The sequence below is a fragment of the Copidosoma floridanum genome, unplaced genomic scaffold (genome assembly GCF_036245765.1).
Source record: "Copidosoma floridanum isolate Cflo_tuat_1 unplaced genomic scaffold, Cflo_Japanese_pri ptg000006l, whole genome shotgun sequence".
NCBI lineage: Eukaryota > Metazoa > Arthropoda > Insecta > Hymenoptera > Encyrtidae > Copidosoma > Copidosoma floridanum.
Genome location: NW_028321883.1, coordinates 17,216,869 through 17,241,417, shown reverse-complemented (window position 1 = coordinate 17,241,417; position 24,549 = coordinate 17,216,869). Strand labels below are relative to the sequence as shown.

Sequence of the window (24,549 nt, the reverse complement as noted above, 5' to 3'; positions counted from 1 at the left end):
TGCAGAAGCAGAAGAGGTTGCTTTCCGAGCAGATGAACTTGCAAACTCTGACCTTAACTTACTTGATAATTTCTAAGGTTAAAAAATTTAAAATAAGAAAGAAGTAATGAGATGCGACTGCATATCTTATGAACGAACCTTGCAGGCTGAGTAAATATAGACTTTTTGCATTTTTTGAAATTAGTTATTTAGATGTTATCCATAATTTTCAATGCTACATAGCTTTTTTGTTTTCAATAGCATACCTAGTTATCACTGTACGAAACGATCTATCATTCATTCGTTTGCAACAATCACTGTACCGTTGTCACATGTATTCATCACAATACCACTTACTTTTTTTACATTGCTGAATGTTTTTATTCAAATTTATTCAAAGATACGTAGATTTGTAATTACATAAATTTGGCCAATCCTTTCTTACAAGACATATTCTTTTGCCACTTTCACACCTTAATGTCATGTCGTTAATATCTTCTAATAAACTAAAAATGTTGCAAAAACTAGATCTATTGAATTTTTAATTTTTTTGAATTTTTGTTTTTTTCTTATTTTTTTTTTTTTTATCTTTAAATGTTTGCACAACACTGAATTTAGATCAATTTATTTTTACAGAACCACAAACTAATGACTTTTTTTGTAATTTATTTTTTTTTTCTTAACAAACTACCACACACTAGTTTTTCAATTTTTGTGGAAAACTTTCTCATGATTGGAAGACCTCACACACAATTCAAACTGCTTATTTTCTAAATGCAAGGTTGTTCTTTTCCTTTAATTACATTTCACTTTATTCATATTGTAAATACATCTTATTTTTGTTTATTATGGTATTACACGAACATTTTGTGGAATAATATGTTTATCAAACATTGCATATGCAATAAGTAATGAAGTATGCTTTATTATATATTGAAGTTAATCAGACTTTTTAGGTAATGAGCAATGACATATCAGTGCTTTTCCATTAAGAGTATACTAAATTTAATGCTCATATAGAAAGATCTTTTTTACTTTTTTTCTTACATTAAAAAAGATAAAAGATAAAAATGATCAGACATTGTTCGTGATAATAAATTTCCACCAACTAATGTTGATAAAAAAAAGTTCTTAAAACCGCGGGTAAAGATTTGCATTTAATGGAAAAAAAAATACTTATGAATGAGAAGTGAAAACATACATCTAAAGTGAAAGTAAATTAGAATCAAGTCAAACCAATTGCATAAGCGTTGAAACAAAACTTATTAATGTAACACAATAGAAAATGGTATGTACAATCTAATCGGTATAGAATACCGCATTTTTTCTTCAACTCCTAACGTTACTATGAAAACGTTCGGCTTGTTTACGTTGGCATTCTAGATGCTGTACATTTTTTAGGATTACAGAGCACCTTTAAGAAATCCAAATCATCTGAATGAACCTTTTACGTTGCTAGCTCGTATACAATTCTGCTGTTGAGCATGAGCACAAAAGTTTGTTTCGTACCTTAACTTAGTGTTTTGAATGATTTTAATCCCTCTTCATTGAACTCAAGTGAACAATTGTACATTTTTCATTACTTCTCTGTATACAAATATTCAGATATTAAGATTTCAAAATACTCTAATTTCATGCTTTAAAAACATTTTCAGATTGTAAGATCGGTTGTACATCACTTCATCACACGGCAAAACTATATTGAAACCAGTACAATTTAAAAAAAGGAAATAAACTTATTATAAAAAAGAAAACTCAAAAGATGACAACCAACAAAATTTTTAAAATTTTGGCATTTTCTACATGACATTTATCTCAAAGGAGCCATTTGCTCTAGTCAAGTGAACGATTCCGCTCTAAAATTACTTAGATGGCTTAGTCCATAGTTCATACTAATTTAGCAGTAGATTTTTTTTCTTCTTTTTTTTTTTTTTTTTTTTTTTTTTTTTTTTTTTTTTTTTTTTTTTTTTTTTTTTTTTTTTACTTAAACGATTGTATCAATGTTTACAACTACACTTGAATATCAATAAAGGATATTCAGCAGTTCTGATAAAAAATGTTACCCTGTGATCAAATGGTATACAGCAGTTTTTCTTTTTTTTTTTTTACCACATGCAATACATATATAAAATCCTAACGCACATTGGATGATACCGAATTTCATGAAATATATGGCAACGTTAAGTATTACAACATACATGAGGATTGTCCAGGTATATGTGTGTCAAGGTTTTCTCTTGCGCAATTTCGCTTGTGCTTCCTTCAACAGAAGGTCAAAGGTATTTTCCTCTTCTGGTTTGCTATAAATATTTCTAGGATTTGCCAGAGAACTATTAGTTGCTCCATCTATACAGCAAACATGGTAAAAAATAAATGAAAAATACTTATATTTACATGAAATTGATGAAACTAATTGATAAACTTACCAAGATCCGCATATTTGACTTTGCAAAATGCTCTACGGCCACCAAAGCACAGATCGTATCTCGGCAAAGAAGGATCATCGTTGCCGTGTTCGACGGCTTGATAAGCATCTTGTTTAAAGGCAAATGTCACAAATCCATAATTGTGACTGTAAATGCAATAATTGCAATATAAGCCAGAGTTTGAAGCTTCAAAACATTTTTTTAAAGGTAAAGAAGTACAGAAACGATGACTTACCCGTGTTCACGAAAGTGTACGCTAATATCGACAACAGGGCCGAAGACTTCGAATCTTCGTCGTAATTCTGCTTTGGTGATCCCTTCCTTCAATCGGCCAACGTATATAACTCGTCGCTCTTCGACTTGACGTTGCTTTTCCTTGACGTACCTTTCGTCATACGGTCGTACATATGGAGATCTATAATTAAAAATCAAAGAAAATCCTAAATTATCGAAAATTTCATCATATCATAAAAAGAAGAAAAACTTTGCTGAGACTACTTTCGTGGTTTCTATTTCAACAAAAAAAGAAGATTGTAGAACCATTTCCACATGCGGCTGAGATGTGCTTCAAGTAATTTGGAAATGGTGAAAATTCAAAGTGATTTAATGTAGAAAAAAAATATCAGCAAAGTTTTCCAAGAATTAGCTCAAACATGATAAAAACGCAGAGTATTGTTACCAATAAGAACGAGCAACAGAAAAGGTTCGAGGAGATTCTGTATGATAAGAAGATGTGTACACCGTTTGGTATTTCTCACAAAAAATAAACTCAACAGCGAGTTGGAAACAAAATGGGGATGATTACTGCATAGAGGCTTAACAGGGTAAGAGGGGTGGTAAGGTTAAATTGAGGGTCAACTACGGTGGTGGGTGTAATATGACCGCTCTGACGAAACCATCTGAATGAATCTTATTACCTCCTCCAATCATTGTAGCCGCGACTACTACTCGAGGAATGCCGCCTGCGCTCCCGACTATTCCTCCGACGACGATCCGACGACCATTTCGAGCGTCCGTAATTCGAACGAGTTGATGACCTACAAACCGTAGTTTCGAACTCCAAATCAGTCTGCTGGACTTGTATTTTGATACCCTTATGCGCTACGTTTTTTTTCTGTTTTATTTTATTTTGTTTTTATCACATTTTTATCAATTCAAAATGCGATAAGACTGAACACACCCAACTTGGTATTCGAAAACTTGAAGATTTACAGAACGGAAAAATATGAATAACTTTCTCAATATGGAAAAAACAAAAAAAAATAATAAAAAATAACCATACTGAGAATTTTAGACTTCACAGATGATTCTAAAACATTCATAAAGACAAATTTGCGCCGCAACTAAGAAATCTTACTATGGCACGCCTCCGCTTCTTTCAGCTATGGCCTAAATGTCAACTAAAAATCAAGATTCTGAGCTAATAAGTACACGAACAATTACCTTGAGCAGCTGGAGTACCTCGAGCTCCTGGACCTTGAGCGTGACCTGGACGACGATCTCGACCTGTACTTTGGCCTCGACCTCGATCTCGACCTTGATCTCGACCTCGATCTGGACCTAGACCGTGACGACCAGCTGGTATTCGAACTGACCGAGCTGCGCCGACTGATCCTTCTTCTTCGTGGTTTCGTCGTGTGCCTCCTCCGCGAGCGACTCCTGCTGCGCGAGTGGCTACTACTCGAGCTCAAGCTTCGCGATCTACTGCTACGGCTGCGCTCGTTGCGACCACCTCGGCTGCGTCGCAAAGTTCGGCCTCGGGAGCGGCTTCTACGCCCGCCTCGGCTGCTCCTGGAGCGTGACCGCGACGAACTCAGGGAGGCCCGATGGCACCTATAATTACGCTGCTTGCGGCCCTTGCTGCAACACACAATGTGTTGTTGTTATTAATCAAATGAAACGATTTTTAAAGTAAAACTAGTAATTCGACAGTAAGCGCGAGTCTCTCCGAACTTACCTCGAGGTTTGAGAAGCTTTTCCATCGACTTCAGCCTTATTAACGTTACTCGCATCGACATTGCTGCCACCAACTTTAATATTTACAACTTCGCTAATTATGATTTCATCGTTCTCGACGATCTCGCCGCTCTCGATGATCTCCCCGCTCTCGACGATCTCACCGCTCTCGATGATCCCTCCGCTCTCAACGACCTCCTTGCTCTCGACGATCTCGCCACTCTCCAGAGCTTCCTCATCGACAGTCTTATCATCCGCTTGGTCGGCATCGACAGGTTCCTGCTTGACCCGTGTTATATCTACTATATCCGGCTGCTGCACTATCTCTGACTGTTGTGTTGCAACCTCTTTCTGTTGAGTCGCTTCCTCCGCCAACTGCTGCTCATCCACTTGTTCATCGGGTCTCACACCCTCAACGTAGAATCCGAAAACGGACTCTGTGGTCTGGACAGCTATCTCCTTCATAGCTCGCTTGGGTCGTAGCTTGTCCTCCTCGATCTCGGCTTTGGACTTGAGCATCGACACGATCTCCCGCTCCGACCACATGGGCTCGGTGTTGGTGGAGACGTGATGAACGTAGACCAATGCCATCGGCTGCACCGGGGAGTTGGTGCGACTACCATCGCTGCGGGTCTCCTGGCGTCGGCTGCGGTACTCTGCGAGATTCAGTTTTCTCCTTGGGGGTTTCTTTTCCGTAGCATCGGGCAGATCAACGTCCGTCATGTCTTGCACCATGATGCTCTGCACCTCGTTGTTCAAGCCGTTGTTGGATGTCGCCCCGATCGGCTCCTTGTAGGCAGCGTCGAGGACCTTCTGGGGCATGGTTGCGGAGGGCGGGTTCTTTAGAGTCGAGACCATCTGCTGAGACTTGTGGTTGTCAAAGGTCTTGGTCTTGGTGAGCACGCCCTTGCGCAGCTGCAGGATGCTCGTGGCAAGGGCAGACTGGATTTTCATTACGTAGGGCTTTTCGTTACTGCTGCCATTATTGGTGGAGGCGTTGTTGGTGGTCTTCTTTAGCAGCGACCCTGCTTTCTGGCTTTTTTGGCCATTGGCACTGAGCAGACTGGTCTTTATTTGCGGGGCTGGGACAGCAGTGTGCTTTTTGAGTTGATCCGTGCTCTGGGACTTTTTGAACCTTTTAGCTAACGGGTGGTGTGGCTCCTCGCCGGCATCGCTCACTTCAGCAGACTCCAGGCCACTGTCCTTTCTCGAACTGATGTCCGACCAGTTCTTGCGAACTGGGTTCAAGGTATTTTTACTGCCAGTCGATTTCACGAGCGGCTCTTTGGTGCAACAGCCAGTAGTTTGTTTCACCGGCTCTACCTTTTTCGGTGTCATCTGATCGGTGTCGCCTGCGAGCATGTCGCTTTCGCTATTTCCACTGTCGGAGCAGTTAGAATTCGAACTACTGCAGTAATCGTGGTCCAATTGGACAGACCCATCGGCTCCTTCAGTATTGTTGGTACTGTTTTGGTTGCTGTTATTTTTTTTGCTGTTGTTGGAGGCCTATATTGATTCAAACAGACCCATTGTTTCAACGCAGTTTCAGCGATTAAGGCACATAATAAAATTACTCTTTTGAACACCTTTTGTCTATACAATAAAAACTTCACTCTTTGGGTACCAATCGACAATTTTTAATATTTTTCAAAAGTTTTTTAATTGACGATACATAAATGTCGTTACTATTGTTATATGTTGAAAAAAAGTATAAATACAAAAATTAATACACAATACAACCAGTAATCAACGAGTAACTGTACTAACAGTATAACAAACTTTAGAATCAGGATATCTTTGAACAAGCCACGCAATATGTTTTTCATTTTTTTAACTGTATATTATTAAATGCAGTATATTTTACATATCATAATCCAATTGTAAAAACGTTAAAATAAGCGAATAATAAACAATTGTACTTCAAAAACAACCTATATCTCGAGTATTGACGGTTTTATAAATATAAAATATTTGTGAGCATAAATTCATTCAATATTAATCGAGTAAAAGAAAAAAACTTACCGCTTTAAGAAGCTTCTTACGAGAAAGGGTAGATTTACTAGACTCCTGCGTTCTCGCACCATTGTTTTTCGCACCAGCTTTGACATTTGCCATAGCCGGTATGATCGGTATTTCTTTTTTTCGACCAGCCGCCTAATCACAATTTACCAACCAATATTATTAGCTCACAGATCAATTTTAGTTCTAAAGCAACGATAAATATTAACGAGAATCACCTTTATCCTATCAATGACTTCTTTAGGTATAGAGTCTCGAATGTCTTGATGAATTTTCGATCCATGAGCATTGACCGACTTCTCCGGCGGCAAAGTCATGGTAGACTTTATTGCCTTGGAGGTCTTAGGAGACGACTTTTTTGGTATCGGAACGTGCATAAACTCTCGTCGTTTCTCTTGTTTTTGTTCTGGCAGTGTCTCTTGCATGACTGTTGCAGTGGTAAACATTTGCGCTCTGGCTGCTGCCGCCTCGGTTGCCTCGAATTGCTCAAGAAGGCTGCTAACATCACCGGCTTCCAATACTGCGTAGAGGACAAAAAAATAATTTTACAGATGATTTTTAGGTATTACTGCGTTACGATGTTTCAACTTGTACTTGAGTACCGTACCAGTATCATCATTTTTGGATGGCAGTGGAACATCAACACTACTACTCGTTTCTTCTATGTACTCCTCTACTTTAGTTACTTTTTTATTTTTCTTCGACGCTTTAACTACATTTTCAGGTACTTGTTTGCCAGCCTTACGGCTCTTCTTGCTTGGATAATTATTAGTCTCTGCTTTTCGCTTCCTGGAGCTCTTTCCTTTTCTTTTAGTGCTCTTTGAGAATTCTTGAGGTTCCTCTATTTCGTACTCTATCACTTTTGGCGATCCAACATAATCTAGTGGTTCTTCCTTAATCGTAATCTCATCTGGGTCTTGCTTGATTTTTAGCTTTAGAACTATTCTACCTGGATTGCAATAATTAGATCTTGTTTAAAAAAAAGGTTTAAAGGTTTCTACTAAAAATATTACTGATGCTTTTAGCAAAGCGCATTGAAATGAAATATATACAATGGATTGAGTGCATACTAACACTGATTCACTACTCGTTTTAACATATACTGAGTATTGTTTAAAAAAAAAAAACCAAATCAAAAGTAAATGATTCGTAATAATACTTTGCTAAAATTGTTGTATATGTTTCTGACAATAATTATAAATGTGACCTCAGGTATGATAGGACAATGCCAAGAATGCGGCACCATTCATGTTATAAGAAGAGGGCGTTAGAAACTAAAACGTCGTTGAAGCGTTAATAGTCTTTTGTGACAGAGTTCGTGAATACATACAGAAAAAGAAATAAAAAATATTGGTGCATGCAATAAATAAAATTATTTGTAAGAAAAAAAAAATTATCTGTCTATAAAACAAACCTAAACGTTTGGAATTTTTTTTGGACGAAGTAGTTGCATGTTGACGTCGGACATGCACCGGTTCAAAAGTGGGATTAACGTCCTGGACTGAATCTAGCCCTACAACATCTACGCAAAGGATAAACAGTCAGTTGCAGGATTGAAAACAAAAAAAGTCTTGGATAATAACGTTAGTCACAAAATAAAAATAAAACAAAATAACAGTGCTCTTATGAAAAGCTACTGAAAAGCTGATCAATAGAGGAAAAGCATCTGGCAATAAAATATCCTTCTTGTTGCAGGTAACGTACCTATTTCTTTTTCACTTTGGTCTGATTCTGAGATACGATTAACTGCTTCGTAATGATTATAACGAACAGTCTCAGGCTCAAGTTTAACTTGAGGCAAACTATTGGAGCAATGACTTGGATTTTCATTTTTGACAGGACTATTTGTTAAAGTTTCTACGGGTTTTTCATAATTATCCATCATGATGCTGTAATCGGGATTATAATGACTATAATCATCATTTATAGGTATGTGCATACCCAAATCATCCATGTCAGTAGCCTGTAAAAGCGCGAAAATTAAATTTTATGGAAGATTATGATGAAAAATCAATTTAAAAAACTCTACTAACTCCAATATAAGTTCCAATATGCTCATTCCAGTCAGTGAGCACTTTCTCAAAATCTTCCTTGAAGCTGAATGCTGAAGCACCAGCTTTTGGCAACAAAACCAAGTCACCATTATGTCTGGTAACACATAAATTTGAATTATATTTTCAAATAGTCATAAGTTTATAAAATTTGTCAAGAAGGTTACACAACTTCTGAAACAAAATTTTTATAGAACAGAAAAATAAAATTTTTCACTTACTCCTGTTCACTGTCCCACAGTGCTTCATTGGAATCATAGCCAAAGCCTTGCATATAATCAAAATCGCTACCTAGGTCCTGCATTAATGAATTCTCTGATTCATGCAATGCATTATTCTAAACAAATATACATGTATGTTACAAGTGTCACATATAAAATCGTTTCAAATATTTTTTTCCATATGTACAATAGTTAATACCTGACTATCCATGGGCATCGAGAAATCTGAAAAGTGTTCTCCATCATGTAAATTTAGAAATCCAGTTTCCATGTCACGAAAAACTAACTATGTCTCAATTTTTTATCCAGTTTTCTGGAAAAAAAAAATAAGAAAAACTTCGATAATTTTATGGCTAACAATTTCAGAATTCCGAGTGTTATTTCTATAATAAATCGTTTCAATTTAAAAGCATGGAACACTGTTAAAAAATTCAAGGTTTGAAAAATGTATCATATCACATCTGATAAAAACTGGATAAGAATTATATCAATAGGTATCAGAAAATGTAAGTAAACAGTCCCTGAATACATTAGTTTCAATCACGACCTTACACTCCATAAGATTGTTTTTTAAATCAGGCAGTGTAACCATCCATAGAGTTTGGTCAAAGTGCTTAGGGCACATGTTACATTTCAGACTAACTCAAATCATTATATTTTAAAACTAATAAGCAATCGAAAATACTTAAAAACAAACAAATCTTATTAAAACCCTGCAAATTAAGGGTTACATAAATAAAATGTAATTTATTACAGCATAAAAAACTTCACTACAGTATACGTAACATAACAGTGATAAAGGAATCAGAGCAGGACTAACACTTAACTACACATATTGTTTTGTATACAATAAATAAAAGAATGGATATCAAATGCTGGTAAAAAAAATTAAACCCAATTTTGTTCAAATAAGATTCTTTTATCCTAACGCCAGTTATTGATTTTTGACAAAGCCAGCAAAAATCCATGATATGTGTACTTCACCAACATTTAAGTGGTAAAAAGCACACCTAAATCATATTGTAACTATTATATGTGCAATATTCAAGCTTGATTTGAAGAAGTAAACATAGCTACAATGACTATTGTTACTACAATAATTACAAGCTACAATACCTGTTCTCAATGATAAACAAACATAATAACAAAGAAAAGTCCGTCATTATTTTTCCATCATCTAAATGAATACAAACGAATAAGAGAAAATAATTCAGTAAATTTTTAGGTAAGAGCACTCAATGGTACCGTAGACTTTATTTTGCAATTCAGATTAAAAATTAATATCCAAGGAACATTAAAAGCAATAAAAGCCGCCGATAATTGACGCGGCACCAAGAGTGACCTTCACCTGTCCCATATAAGCATCAGCAGCATCAACATCGAGGCAATAAGAACACCCACCAGAGGCAAGTCATTAATACACAAGTGTAAGTATACAATGTACCATAAGTAAAGAAGAAAAATTCCAAGTAGCTTGATAATAGAAACACTTGTTTTGCTAAACACTCAAGTATACATAATAAAAGCACTTGCATTACAGTTGAGCAGATGTACAGCATACGTGCCTCCACCACAAACCATGTGTTCAAGTTGGAGGTTAGGTTGTCCCAACAAGGAGAAATATAATTTGCCAGAACCGCGTGTATATGTTAAACGCTCGATATCAATATATGTCAACAATTTACCTCGATATTTATGCGAGAATCTATTATTAAGGACTAAAAAAGACAGTCCAACATACAGGACGATCGGTGTTTATGTTTATCGAACACACTGTACGTTGTTTAGCGGTACCATAAGTGTGTGCAGATACATGTGACGTGAGCACGACCTTGGACCTTCTGCTGCTTACCTGATGTGTTCTCACGTTGCAGAATCGCGGGAACAGCAGCATCAATAGACAACAGGACACAAGGACACTGTTTAATAAGTATATCATCCAACGTAATCACAAATTTTGACAGATTGAGTTAACACAAGGACGCACTTGTCACGATCAGCACGGACACGGTGAACCGCAATTACTTAAATGCTTGGAGAGGTGAACAATGCGTTGCATGGACACAAGCACAACACTATTGTGTACGCATGCGTAGTACGTACGTATACCTACACCGCAAGTTGCTAAGTTATAGTGTTCTAAGTAGATGAACGAGTACGTCGAGTACTTACAACGTTGTGTTCACACTGTAAGTACTTATTTTATGGTTAAAAATAAGCAGATTTTGATATGTGTAAGTATAGGATTATTAGCACGCGGTCTGCTGTTGTTGGCTCGTCACGTGCCGAAGGATGCCGACTGACTGAGCTGAGGCGCATGCGAAGACTGCGAAGTGCGAACTGCGAAGATCTGGCGTTACGAGCACATGTCTATACTATAGTCATAACAACAGGTTATAATAGATGAGAACTGCACACGAAACTATACCGATGGCAGCATGGAAGCTCTGAAGCAGCACCAATGAAGGATTGCAACGTTTTACCGCCGCTTTTGCAAGAAAGTATAGGTAATAGGTATAGTATAGCCCCTCCCCCCTCCCCTTTGCACGAAACTGTATCGCTATATTGGAAAATTTTTGTGCCGAAATACGTGTACAGATATTTATCCATCGGATTACGGCTACTTACTGTTTTCACTTTACCGGAAAAGAGAGAAAACAGATATTTTGGGTGCAAGTACGGGCCTAAGATTTTCCTCGGGATTTTCCTAATGTACAAAGAAGTAGTTTGCACATTACCGCATCTTTAAACATTGAGCCAAAAATCTAAGGAAATATTTGGATAGTTTAAGAATACTTATATGTATTTAAATTGTATATTTGTGTAGTATTGAATAAAATTTACATCATATACACATTGGCGTGTCTTACAAAAATGTAAGAAGAAATATACGAATGGAAAGTTGGAGCTTCCTTCATACGTCTGAAGGTTTTTTGCATTAATTTATTATAAAATTGATTGTTTAAAAAAAATGTTCATACCTATAAATCAATGAATTTGAAACCTCAATTTGGACTCAGCTAACTGTAACTGCATGTCGATCCCAACATTTCCAAAGGAAAACCTTCCACTATCCATCAAATTTATTTTTATTACTCCTGAAGTGGCGCTTCACAGAACATGTGTTCCCTAAAATTTAGAAAGTTATTTTCTACAGGGCAATAAAAACGTAAAAGGATCAACTTAAACGTGCTTCGCCTGTGTTACTCAGGATAAGTTTAAGGTATGGAATAGTTTTTGAAAAGATGGTGTTTCTTGTTATTTTTATTTTCTACAGCTACAGATAAATTTTTATAACTCGTCAACTAGAACTTGAGAAAATATCACCAACAACGAATTTTTAACGCTAGGTTTTTATGACACGGACAGCTACATTTTTCAAATGACAAAAACTCAATAACCCTTTGATAACTTTCTCCAACTGAAAAATTTTCATACTCGAACATCACATACTTTAAAATAACGGAGAGTTCGAAATGGGCCAGAAAATTTTCATCTGTATGAATATTTTATTTGGAGTTTAATATCATCAGGTAAATATATAAACTTATGTGGAACATAAAAATTTTTGAAAATCAAGTGTCTTCAGTGAACGCACGATTTTTTTGTTGAAATGAAAAAAGTACCTTTTAATACACCTTGTGTGTATTTAAGCAAAATTTTCGCGTACGCGTTTTTGTAAAATTTCTGCAAGTCGAGTGAATTCCAAACTTAATGTCAATAATATCGATTGACATGCGTTGAAAAAACTAAACGCTTTTGTAAACATATTTACGTTATAAAACTTCAAAATCTTCTTTAATACCAGTGGTTAAATTTCAGTATTTGTTGAACAGTCGAATAACTTGAACATATTTTTCCCTCCGTCTCTAAGGACCGAATTAAGGTGGTTCTTCACGATGGTGCCGTATCAAAGCGACACGGGACCCTGTGGTTTTCTAATTTTCGATTAGCTTATTATTTGCAACCTAAAATATGTTTTACTGGCACTTGACTATAATATCATTGCATTTACGTACAAATAAACAAGCTAATAAAGTCAGAGTAAGAGTTATGAAAAAATTTTTTTTTGACGCAAGGTTCTGAAAATGGCATGTACGCTCCTACTCAAGCAGACGTTGCCGCAGTTTACACGGCAGACATTTCGTTTACGATTAAATATCGTATACTAATTCCCTGATCAGCCCAAACTTTTATTATGTTATTAGAAAGCTGAAAAGTTCTTCTTTCACTACAAACTTTTTCTATTACGATCTTAAGTCTACTTTACGAGATATTACATGATATCGTAGTATGGAAAAGTAACCTACATAAGAATACATGTTAAAAGTGCATTTTTTGACTGACTTGTTTTCAAAAATTTGCCTGATAAAGGGACTTGAAATTTTAAGAGAAGATGCCTTATAACTTTAATAACAATCCCTTCAAGTTTCCCTGTAAGTTTAAGTAAATGGGTTAGGTGAAGAACCACCTTAATTTTATCTGCTCTTCTAGAACTTTTACTTTCTTCTCTCTCTCTCTCTCAGCCGAGCTCTGAGCACGTGCGTTTGGCGTTTCTTCCGCGTACTCGACATTGTTCTCTTCATTTATATAAATGGACATACATACACGTACTCTTCGTAACGCAGCATGCCCGTTTCATTTTCCGAGTCTATTTTTAATTTGAATTCTCTACTTGCTTTCGTTCCTACTTTTTTTTTTTTTTTTTTTTTGCTTGCATTTCGGAATTTTTAAAACAATTTCTTTGTTCATGACCAATTTTGGAAGAAGTTCAATGGATAATGCAGGGAACGTGTCTCTAATACATGAGTACAATATACTTATCGCGTGTACAAGAACACAAATTTACATCATATACACATTGGCGTGTCTTACAAAAATGTAAGAAGAAATATACGAATGGAAAGTTGGAGCTTCCTTCATACGTCTGAAGGTTTTTTGCATTAATCTATTATAAAATTGATTGTTTAAAAAAAATGTTCATACCTATAAATCAATGAATTTGAAACCTCAATTTGGACTCAGCTAACTCTAACTGCATGTCGATCCCAACATTTCCAAAGGAAAACTTTCCACTATCCATCAAATTTATTTTTATTACTCCTGAAGTGGCGCTTCACAGAACATGTGTTCCCTAAAATTTAGAAAGTTATTTTCTACAGGGCAATAAAAACGTAAAAGGATCAACTTAAACGTGCTTCGCCTGTGTTACTCAGGATAAGCTTTGGGTATGGAATAGTTTTTGAAAAGATGGTGTTTCTTGTTATTTTTATTTTCTACAGCTACAGATAAATTTTTAAAACTCGTCAACTAGAACTTGAGAAAATATCACCAACAACGAATTTTTAACGCTAGGTTTTTATGACACGGACAGCTACATTTTTTAAATGACAAAAACTCATGGCCTTTTGTGAAACAGGTCCAGTTGCGTTAAACGTACTTTAATGAATCACACAAAATAAGTCTCTTAGCTATCAAAGTCCAACCAATATCTCTATAAAATAAAATTATTGTTCAAAGTAATAGTTTTACTATTTCAGTATTAAAGTTTAAAGCAATAGATGTGAATAGTATGCCGGTTTCACCAATTGTTGGTATCGATTCCTATAAGCTTAAAATATATCTCATTTTAGTTTAACGAGTCTCTTTATAACGATTTCGACCTGTTACTTAAGTGATAGTTAGCACAGGAGCCTTTCCATAGTTGTCAACCTATTCAGTTTGACAGTTCATGAATTATTTATTTTTAACAAGAATTTCATTCAAAAAAGGTACAACTACATAATATACATTTTTTTATTTGTGAGTACTTTTTAAAAATCGTCGGAAATAACATACTAGTTGTTAAAAAAGATCCGTAGTATAATTTTTAAAAGTTGATTATATTTGTTTTTCACTCACGCAATCCAAATAAACTTCACATCTTCAAAACGACATGGAAAATCTTTGCAAAATTTTTAACTCAATAAATGTGGCAGTATTACAAAGTATACACCCAAAGTTTGGGAATATCCTTTGTTCAAAGTTGTTTTTAGACCAAGTGTCTTAAAACGGGATAACTTGATTTATGCACACATAGAAATCTCAGAATAATTCATTACGCTTTTTTTCGTAAAATTTACACAAATATTATTCATTTCAAAGTCATTCATCGGCATGGACTGCATGAAGATTGTAATAATGAGAAATCAAAATATTTTTTCAGAAGAGGAAACGCATATATGACATTGTATTATGCAATCGTATACACAGCGATGACTTGCGACGAAAATAAGTCTTGATAAGAAAATGAGTTTGTTAATTTATTAAAATGCGACTTTAAGGCGCCAGAATTTCATAAAAGATTTCCGACTTTACTGTTGAAAAAATGTAAATCTCAACTTTTACATGGCAAGAGTAGTAATATCTAAATCGTCATACAGTTACAATAAAATTAGCATGCTTTTATTCAAGCAAATAGTCGCATATTTCGATAAATTACGGCTCTTTGACAGCTAAATTTATTATTACGAGTTTTATCGATTTAGGTACTTGGTTTTTTTTCTCAAAGTTTTTTTCCCTTTAAACGTGACAAGGCTCACAAGAAACTCTTTTTGCGAATACCTAAACCATCCATGTTTTTGAAATGCCAATTTATAATTTTTAAGTAAAATCAAATTGATTTATTACTATTTTTTTTTTTTTTGCAAAAAATTCATCTAGTTCGATTATTTGATTTAAAAAACCATCAGCTCTTTCAGACCACTTGGATGTAATAATTGTATAAGAAATAATGAAAAAATGTCTGTACAGTTTTTTAAATACAATACATCTTACCGAACGGGTGGATTTAATTGAACAACTAAATTAATTAATTGTAGCAAACATAACAGCCGTCCCAAAGTATCATAAATCATATGACACTGAAGTTCGGAACGTTCCGGGAACGAAATTTAAGAATTAAATTAATCACTTTAAAACGTAGCAAAAATGCTTGAAAATAACTGAAAGAAGCATTAGAGACTACTAATCATATGTATTAGTCGTAAAAAAGATAATTGTCCATTATTTTGCCCGCACCAAAAAATTATCATGTAGGTGCCTATATGCTAGCTTAACTACTCCTTCAAACCTCTGGCTTTCCTAACTATAAAACCAAATCGAAGACCCCGCTAGAAACGATGCGAAATGTTTATAATTATGTAACATACAAAATCATTTCAAAATATCCAAAAAAAATCGACAGGGCGGGTGATTTTCACTCGATTTTCCACTACACGCGTAGTGCAAAATCAACCAAGTTCGCTCTTCTGGCCCCCATAACTAAAAATCTAGATCGAAGGCCCCGCTGAAAACGATACAGGTTGTTTATTATTATATAAACTATAAAATAAAATCAAAATATCCGGAAAAAATCGACAGGGCGGGTGATTTTCACTCGATTTTCCACTACACGCATAGTGCAAAATCAACCAAGTTCGCTCTTCTGGCCCCCATAACTAAAAATCTGGATCGAAGGCCCCGCTAAAAACGATACAGGTTGTTTATTATTATATAAACAATGAAATAAAATCAAAATATCCGAAAAAAATCGACAGGGCGGGTGATTTTCACTCGATTATCCACTATACGCGTAGTGCGAAATCAACCAAGTTCACTCTTCTGGCCCTCATAACTAAAAATCTAGATCGAAGGCCCCGCTGAAAACAATGCAGGAGAGCGAACTTGGTTGATTTTGCACTACGCGTGTAGTGGAAAATCGAGTGAAAATCACCCGCCCTGTCGATTTTTTTTGGATATTTCGGTTTAATTTCGTTGTTTATTTAATAATAAACAACCTGCATTGTTTTCAGCGGGGCCTTCGATCTAGATTTTTAGTTATGAGGGCCAGAAGAGTGAACTTGGTTGATTTCGCACTACGCGTGTAGTGGAAAATCGAATGAAAATCACCCGCCCTGTGGATTTTTTTCGGATATTTCGGTTTTATTTCGTTGTTTATATAATAATAAACAACCTGCATTGTTTTCAGCGGGGCCTTCGATCTAGATTTTTAGTTATGAGGGCCAGAAGGGCGAACTTGGTTGATTTTGCACTACGCGTGTCGTGGAAAATCGAGTGAAAATCACCCGCCCTGTCGATTTTTTTCGAATATTTTAATTTTATTCCATTGTTTATATAATAATAAACAACCTCTATCGTTTTTGGCGGGGCCTTCGATCTAGATTTTTAGTTTTGAGGGCCAGAAGAGTGAACTTGGTTGATGTCGCACTACGCGTGTAGTGGAAAATCGAGAGAAAATCACCCGCCCTGTCGATTTTTTTCGAATATTTTAATTTTATTCCATTGTTTATATAATAATAAACAATCTCTATCGTTTTTGGCGGGGCCTTCGATCTAGATTTTTAGTTATGAGGGCCAGAAGAGTGAACTTGGTTGATTTCGCACTACGCGTGTAGTGGAAAATCGAGTGAAAATCACCCGCCCTGTCGATTTTTTTCGGATATTTTAATATTCTTTTATTGTTTATATAATAATAAACAACCTCTATCGTTTTCGGCGGGGCCTTCGATCTAGATTTTTAGTTTTGAGGGCCAGAAGAGTGAACTTGGTTGATGTCGCACTACGCGTGTAGTGGAAAATCGAGAGAAAATCACCCGCCCTGTCGATTTTTTTCGAATATTTTAATTTTATTCCATTGTTTATATAATGATAAACAATCTCTATCGTTTTTGGCGGGGCCTTCGATCTAGATTTTTAGTTATGAGGGCCAGAAGAGTGAACTTGGTTGATTTCGCACTACGCGTGTAGTGGAAAATCGAGTGAAAATCACCCGCCCTGTCGATTTTTTTCGGATATTTTAATATTCTTTTATTGTTTATATAATAATAAACAACCTCTATCGTTTTCGGCGGGGCCTTCGATCTAGATTTTTAGTTATGAGGGCCAGAAGAGTGAACTTGGTTGATTTCGCACTACGCGTGTAGTGGAAAATCGAATGAAAATCACCCGCCCTGTCGATTTTTTTCGGATATTTCGGTTTTATTTCGTTGTTTATATAATAATAAACAACCTGCATTGTTTTCAGCGGGGCCTTCGATCTAGATTTTTAGTTATGAGGGCCAGAAGGGCGAACTTGGTTGATTTTGCACTACGCGTGTAGTGGAAAATCGAGTGAAAATCACCCGCCCTGTCGATTTTTTTCGGATATTTCGGTTTTATTTCGTTGTTTATATAATAATAAACAACCTGCATTGTTTTCAGCGGGGCCTTCGATCTAGATTTTTAGTTATGAGGGCCAGAAGGGCGAACTTGGTTGATTTTGCACTACGCGTGTAGTGGAAAATCGAGTGAAAATCACCCGCCCTGTCGATTTTTTCCGGATATTTTAATTTTATTTTATAGTTTATATAATAATAAACAACCTGTATCGTTTTTAGCGGGGCCTTCGATCTAGATTTTTAGTTATGAGGGCCAGAAGAGCGAACTTGGTTGATTTCGCACTACGCGTGTAGTGGAAAATCGAGTGAAAATCACCCGCCCTGTCGATTTTTTTTGGATATTTCGGTTTAATTTCGTTGTTTATTTAATAATAAACAACCTGCATTGTTTTCAGCGGGGCCTTCGATCTAGATTTTTAGTTATGAGGGCCAGAAGAGTGAACTTGGTTGATTTCGCACTACGCGTGTAGTGGAAAATCGAATGAAAATCACCCGCCCTGTGGATTTTTTTCGGATATTTCGGTTTTATTTCGTTGTTTATATAATAATAAACAACCTGCATTGTTTTCAGCGGGGCCTTCAATCTAGATTTTTAGTTATGAGGGCCAGAAGGGCGAACTTGGTTGATTTCGCACTACGCGTATAGTGGAAAATCGAATGAAAATCACCCGCCCTGTCGATTTTTTCCGGATATTTTGATTTTATTTTATAGTTTATATAATAATAAACAACCTGTATCGATTTTAGCGGGGCCTTCGATCTAGATTTTCAGTTATGAGGGCCAGAAGAGTGAACTTGGTTGATTTCGCACTACGCGTATAGTGGAAAATCGAATGAAAATCACCCGCCCTGTCGATTTTTTCCGGATATTTTGATTTTATTTCATAGTTTATATAATAATAAACAATCTCTATCGTTTTTGGCGGGGCCTTCGATCTAGATTTTTAGTTATGAGGGCCAGAAGAGTGAACTTGGTTGATTTTGCACTATGCGTCTAGTGGAAAATCGAGTGAAAATCACCCGCCCTGTCGATTTTTTCCGGATATTTTGATTTTATTTTATAGTTCATATAATAATAAACAACCTGTATCGTTTTAAGCGGGGCCTTCGATCTAGATTTTTAGTTATGGGGGCCAGAAGAGCGAACTTGGTTGATTTTGCACTACGCGTGTAGTGGAAAATCGAGTGAAAATCACCCGCCCTGTCGATTTTTTTTGGATATTTTGAAATGATTTTGTATGTTACATAATTATAAACATTTCGCATCGTTTCTAGCGGGGTCTTCGATTTGGTTTTATAGTTAGGAAAGCCAGAGGTTTGAAGGAGTAGTTAAGCTAGCATATAGGCACCTACATGATAATTTTTTGGTGCGGGTAAAATAATTGACAATTATCCTTTTCACGAGTAATACATATGATTAGTAGTCTCTAATGCTACTTTTTGTTATTTTTAAGCATTTTAGCTACGTTTTAAAGTGATTAATTTAATTCTTAAATTTCGTTCCCGGAACGTTCCGAACTTCGGTGTCATTAAATCATACGCCAATTAAAATTTTTAAAGCAGGAAATTAGGGCCAAACAAGCAATTTGAATTCGAAATGTTAAAATAAACGAATGGGCAATAAAAATTTTCCAATAATAAATCACCGTAAGATTTTCGTGTGCATAGCCTCCAAACAACATGTTTATTTCTATCAACTTGTATCAGCGATATTATTTTCTAAAAATTCCTATGGATAACATATATTTATGAGAAAATGTTAATATTTTTATGCTTACATTTTATATCATCATAATAATGTAACTAGTTATAAAGATATCCAAAAAAAACGATTTTTAATGTATAATTTATAAACTTTTCTATATCGAAATTTGTCCTCATGTAAAAATTAAAATCTCTAAAATCTCATTTCATATATATATATTTTTTTTTCTAACGAATCAATTTAAATAAAACCTTTTTTCACTTAAAACCTGGAATTTTCACCCTTTTCCGTGCGAGATTACACACAGCACCCTTCTCCACGTGAAAATACCCACAGCACATTCTCTCACTCAAGAGTCGATATTTTTCATTTGTTGGCTATTTTATTGATTTACCCAGTTCCAACAGATATTCTATGCCTATAACAGCATACACATACTATGTAACACTGGTAAAACTCAAACCGCGCGAAATGAAAAATCGATTTGTGTTTCAAATAATACAATAACCCAACAGTATAATTTTTCATGTATAACATGAACCTGAGATATCGAAAGAAAAACTGAGCTGTTTCTACAGAGTCTACCCTCGCCACTTCAAGTAAAAGTCATTTGTCCCCATATTGACATTCACAACTGATACAAAACATACAAGTAAAAAACGCGTTTGAATCATTCACTTGGAATCTCTGTCTGGGCGACACTTTAGAAATTCCCGACCGATAAATCATCCCACCGTTGTTATTTCAACTACAATTGGTAAACGGCATTTCCTTTTTACATTGCAACCAACCAAAATGTGAAACCCCCGCGTAAAAAGAATGGTTGATCGATTCTACAGTTGAAAGGTACTTTGAATCTCGAGACTCGGCCTATCGTTGACTCCTCAGGAAAAGAGGAATGAACTCAACGCGGAGAAAGGAAGCTGCTGCATCATCATGAACGGTTGATGCTCCATTTTCGACAGTTTTCGCTTATATATATATATACACGAGTATAGGTATGCACGATCAATATACGTGCCCGAATTGAACTCCATTCGTATTGTGTCGTGTGCTATTGAGCATCGAAAGCTTTTTGTTTTATATGTCACGTAGGATGCAGAGAGATTCTTAATTTGTCAAGCATATTTCTTGCGAATGTAGATGTTGGAAAGCTTAAATTTCAAATCGTACGTTGCTCCCGTGAGATAATGTGTATACACATACGTGAAATGTAAAACGTGCTGAAATATTTCATCTTGATAATAGGTACGAGTATCGAATTTCATCGCTTTCGTGTGTTGATGGGAGGGAAATTTACGAGACACGGGTTTTGGTTTAAAAATTTAACGGATAATTGTAACCAATTGGTGTAGACAACCCTTTGGACGACTAAGGGGTAATCGAGTTTGAAAATATGTAAAATATCACAAGCATGACGGGTCCCAACGAAAGGGAGGAAAATAAAAAAGAAGCTATAGGTCGTCTCGCACGTGTTTGAGGTGTTATTTTTAAGACAATGATACGTTTTCGAAAATATCGAGAAAAATATTAAATCGACAGTGATTCTAGATTTTTCTGTACCTAAGGACTTAAAACTAATTTGTATATAAAAAAAAATAATAATTTTACGAACCAACTAAACTTTTATTGTTGCGTGATAGTTTTATAAATAACAATTAACTGCAAATCATTGGTAAAATGATATTGTTCACAGAAAAAAATTGAATTTTCTGACATAATTTAGATATGAACACTACTAATTTCTTTGACAATGAACTTACATAAATCAAAGCTTTCAGAATTTAGCTATTCAACAATGTTCGTGTGCTTGTAGAATTGAGTGTAGTTAGAGATATATACATTTTTCGAGGATTAACGAAAAGAGTATATAATATCTAATAAATCATAAACCGTTTTTGACAAATTGAGATGTACTCGATAATTTTTCTAACAATTCAAAATATCAATATCTTATACTTTTTAAAGATTGATAATAATTACATTCTTGTTTTAAAATTTAGATCTTTGTTCTTTTTTTATTTACACACTAATCATTTTTTTTAACTAAAGTTACCTATGTTTTGAAATAAATTTGCAAAACCTTTTGTTCTTGGTTTTTTTAAAATAAATAACTTATCTCTTGCGACGCAAAGCCTACTGGTAATTATTGCCATTTTTTTTATCTTTTAATAAAATAAGTACAGTATGAAATATTTTCTTTTGTACTTGGTGAAGGGAACAATTCCACAAACCTTATCAATTTTTGTACAAAAGGTCATTCTTTCAATAACAATTTTTGTTAATGTCACGAGACAAAACTAAGGCAATACAAAACAGAACAAGACTTATTTTTCAATATTTAATACCGTAAAATTTTCCCTCCGATTGATTTGTCTTGCTCTTGTGAACCCTATACATAAGAGGTTCCACAGCTGATGCACAGGTAGAAAAAACAGTAGACATGTCATGTATGCACATGAATTGATTAAACCAAATAACATCGTTACTTTCCAGCGCATTGAAATGAAGATACATACATTTTTTTTTTTTTTTTTCAGTTTTGGCATAATTAGGACGGCTTTACTGCATAAAGGAACAAAAACCTTTCAGTATACAATTGTTTTTTACGAGTTTTCGTCCCTGAGATGTTGATAAAAAAAAAAAAATCTGACATTTTTGGAAATAAACCAAGTTAGTTTTCGAGCTCCTGAAAATTATCTTGGAAACTCGGGATCCCATGACCTACGGCCTGGTCATAATCGATGCCAAAGCGGAGACAGGCAGTCGAGGGTGCTGAGGATCCCTCTATCTCTCGAGGAAAAAAAAGAGAGCCCATAAAGCTTAGGCAAGAGTCGGGAGGGGCAAAGATAGTTCACCCGCGTCCGGGTGAAATGCGAGCGTGTATAGTGTCTAGAGTTGGCTGCGACGACAGCGACGAAGACCACATATTTAGCTTGGAATGTTCCGTGTATAAATAAAACTATGCTCCGGCACTCTCTCTCTCTCTCTCGCTCCGTGTATACTTATATACAAGGTGTACGACAGTCCGAGGTACTACACTAAGTATAGGTGTGTTATCTATTTATTTGACCGAGCGACCGCATCATCCGGTCCGTATCTGTAGATATATGCCTAATCTACTATTCACGTAACACTTAACCGAGAGGGAGAAGAAATAAATATATGCTTAACCTATTGAGAAACGCGCGCAAAGTACTTTAATGGGTACACCCAAAAGTATCGACTAATTTGTGCATACACCAAGTGTGTATATATGTTTAAATATGCATACACTTACGCTGTAATGATCCTTAATATGGATGAGAGGTGGTGTTGGTGTAGTCTTGGTGGTAATAAGAAAACACCTGCTGTACCACTTTGGTACACTTGCGGTTTGCCGCCTCCTACTCTCTTGTTCTTTAAAAAAATGGTACTTATCCCACTTGCACGAGCCGATAGAATAGACACACTACTTATATGGTATACAACTCGCAGTAGTAGGTAGGTATTACCTAAGGATTTACACACGTTATTGTTTTAACACGGTTTGTATACAGAGCGATGACAGCGAAAGTGCAGTTTTACGCTGAAAAGATGACAATGAACCAACAACGAACAGATGGACACACAACCTCGATTTTTTTTTCTTTTTTTTTATCTTATGATCGACACACGTGTTCTCAAACACGATGTAAAAGTGAAGCGCACTCGCAACAGCAGTTGCACCTTTTCACACGTACAATGTTACATTTATATATTCACGCGGTTGTACAAAGAACAAGCAACCAAGCACGCTTCCCGCAAGTACTCGCGACTAGCAAGTACTTGGTCTATTTTTTATGTACATAAAAATCCAGATGCGGCACGATCCCTGGTATACTTAAAAAGTCCCGAGTAGGACTGATATATCGGGCACGCGCGCAAGAAATCACGCACAATAGTCACAAGACTGGAATTTTCGACAGGTGCGTTGCGCAGTGGCTGTTGGTAAAAGTTGAGGGAAAATTTTGTCGTCTGCACAAATGGTAAAATGTATACGTGCCATATATAATATTGACTAAAGGCTTCGGATTTCACACCATTACGGAACAAACCCCACCAATGTGTGCCAAGACTGCCAACTGTACCGAGACGAAAGCTACCATGCACACCGTACTTGGCTTGGCGGCGAACGTATGGTTGGCTTTGGTACCATATTATAATTTTGTTAAACTCCACGTAAAGGTATTTGACCCAAAAAAATGAAAGCTCATCTAGTAACTGAACGAGCTGCAAGCAGAGAGACGTACGCGCAATGTTACATCTAGTGATGCATCTAAATATACCTCGATCATTTACTTTTTGTCATTGTAAACTTTTGTGTCATGACACAACTTTGTATGGATTAGGATGTGGCCATTTCTTTATATCAACAACATGATAAACATTAGTAAAGACATGCGATTTATTTTACCGCTACTCTGGAAGGCGCCTACCGATAGTGCCACAGTGAGAAAAAATAATGTCCCTAAGATATTTTTTAGTCACTAGGTTGGAACACTCGGCCTCCTGTACTTATCTTTTGCAGTCTTGATCTGTTAGTTTTTCTTTCATGTTTTAGTGCCCTTTCTATTATTACCAGGCACCAAGCGCTTTTCAAAATACTTTGGTTTGTTTCTCGCATCTCATTTGTTGTAGCGAGAATAGAAAGTATACTCGAGACTATCGAAATGACTGAAAATGGCGCGAAGTACGAGCCGTTTGAAAACTAAGATTAAATTTAAATTATTAGAGAGCTTTGAGTTGCAGGCGATATGGAACAGTCTTTTGAGAAGTCAAGTACAGGACATGATAAATTTAGGACTTGAACTTTTTTTAAGTAAAATTTACGAACGGCCTATACGTTAACTAACAATTTTCTGTTCTTGAAGATTTTTTTTATTCTCTATTACGATTCACTGGTACAAATATCATATCTTCTTAAAGTGTTCGTTATTGTAATCATTGAGTATAAAAAAATAACCAATTTTGGCG

The 24,549-nt window shown here is 35.7% G+C and overlaps 1 protein-coding gene across 6 annotated transcripts; it reads right to left on the bottom strand.

Moving 5' to 3' along the window:
- Positions 1 to 534: 534 nt before the first annotated feature.
- LOC106639997 (uncharacterized) lies at positions 535 to 23,446 on the bottom strand. Of its 6 annotated transcripts, none has more exons than XM_014353848.2 (15): positions 22,835 to 23,446; positions 8,852 to 8,965; positions 8,653 to 8,768; positions 8,414 to 8,528; positions 8,085 to 8,343; positions 7,795 to 7,902; positions 6,988 to 7,329; positions 6,599 to 6,900; positions 6,384 to 6,515; positions 4,363 to 5,867; positions 3,849 to 4,265; positions 3,323 to 3,442; positions 2,641 to 2,820; positions 2,406 to 2,551; positions 535 to 2,325 (listed from the first exon to the last, which is right to left on the bottom strand). In XM_014353848.2, exons 2-15 carry the CDS (start codon positions 8,921 to 8,923, stop codon positions 2,204 to 2,206), a joined length of 3,936 nt encoding a protein of 1,311 aa, XP_014209334.2. In that variant the 5' UTR covers positions 8,924 to 8,965; positions 22,835 to 23,446; the 3' UTR covers positions 535 to 2,203. The 6 variants fall into 6 exon arrangements, with proteins under 6 accessions (XP_014209334.2, XP_089454831.1, XP_014209332.2 ...); XM_089598705.1 differs by lacking the exon at positions 22,835 to 23,446 and adding an exon at positions 11,634 to 11,656; XM_014353846.2 differs by lacking the exon at positions 22,835 to 23,446 and adding an exon at positions 10,505 to 11,057.
- Between the last annotated feature and the right edge of the window lie 1,103 nt (positions 23,447 to 24,549).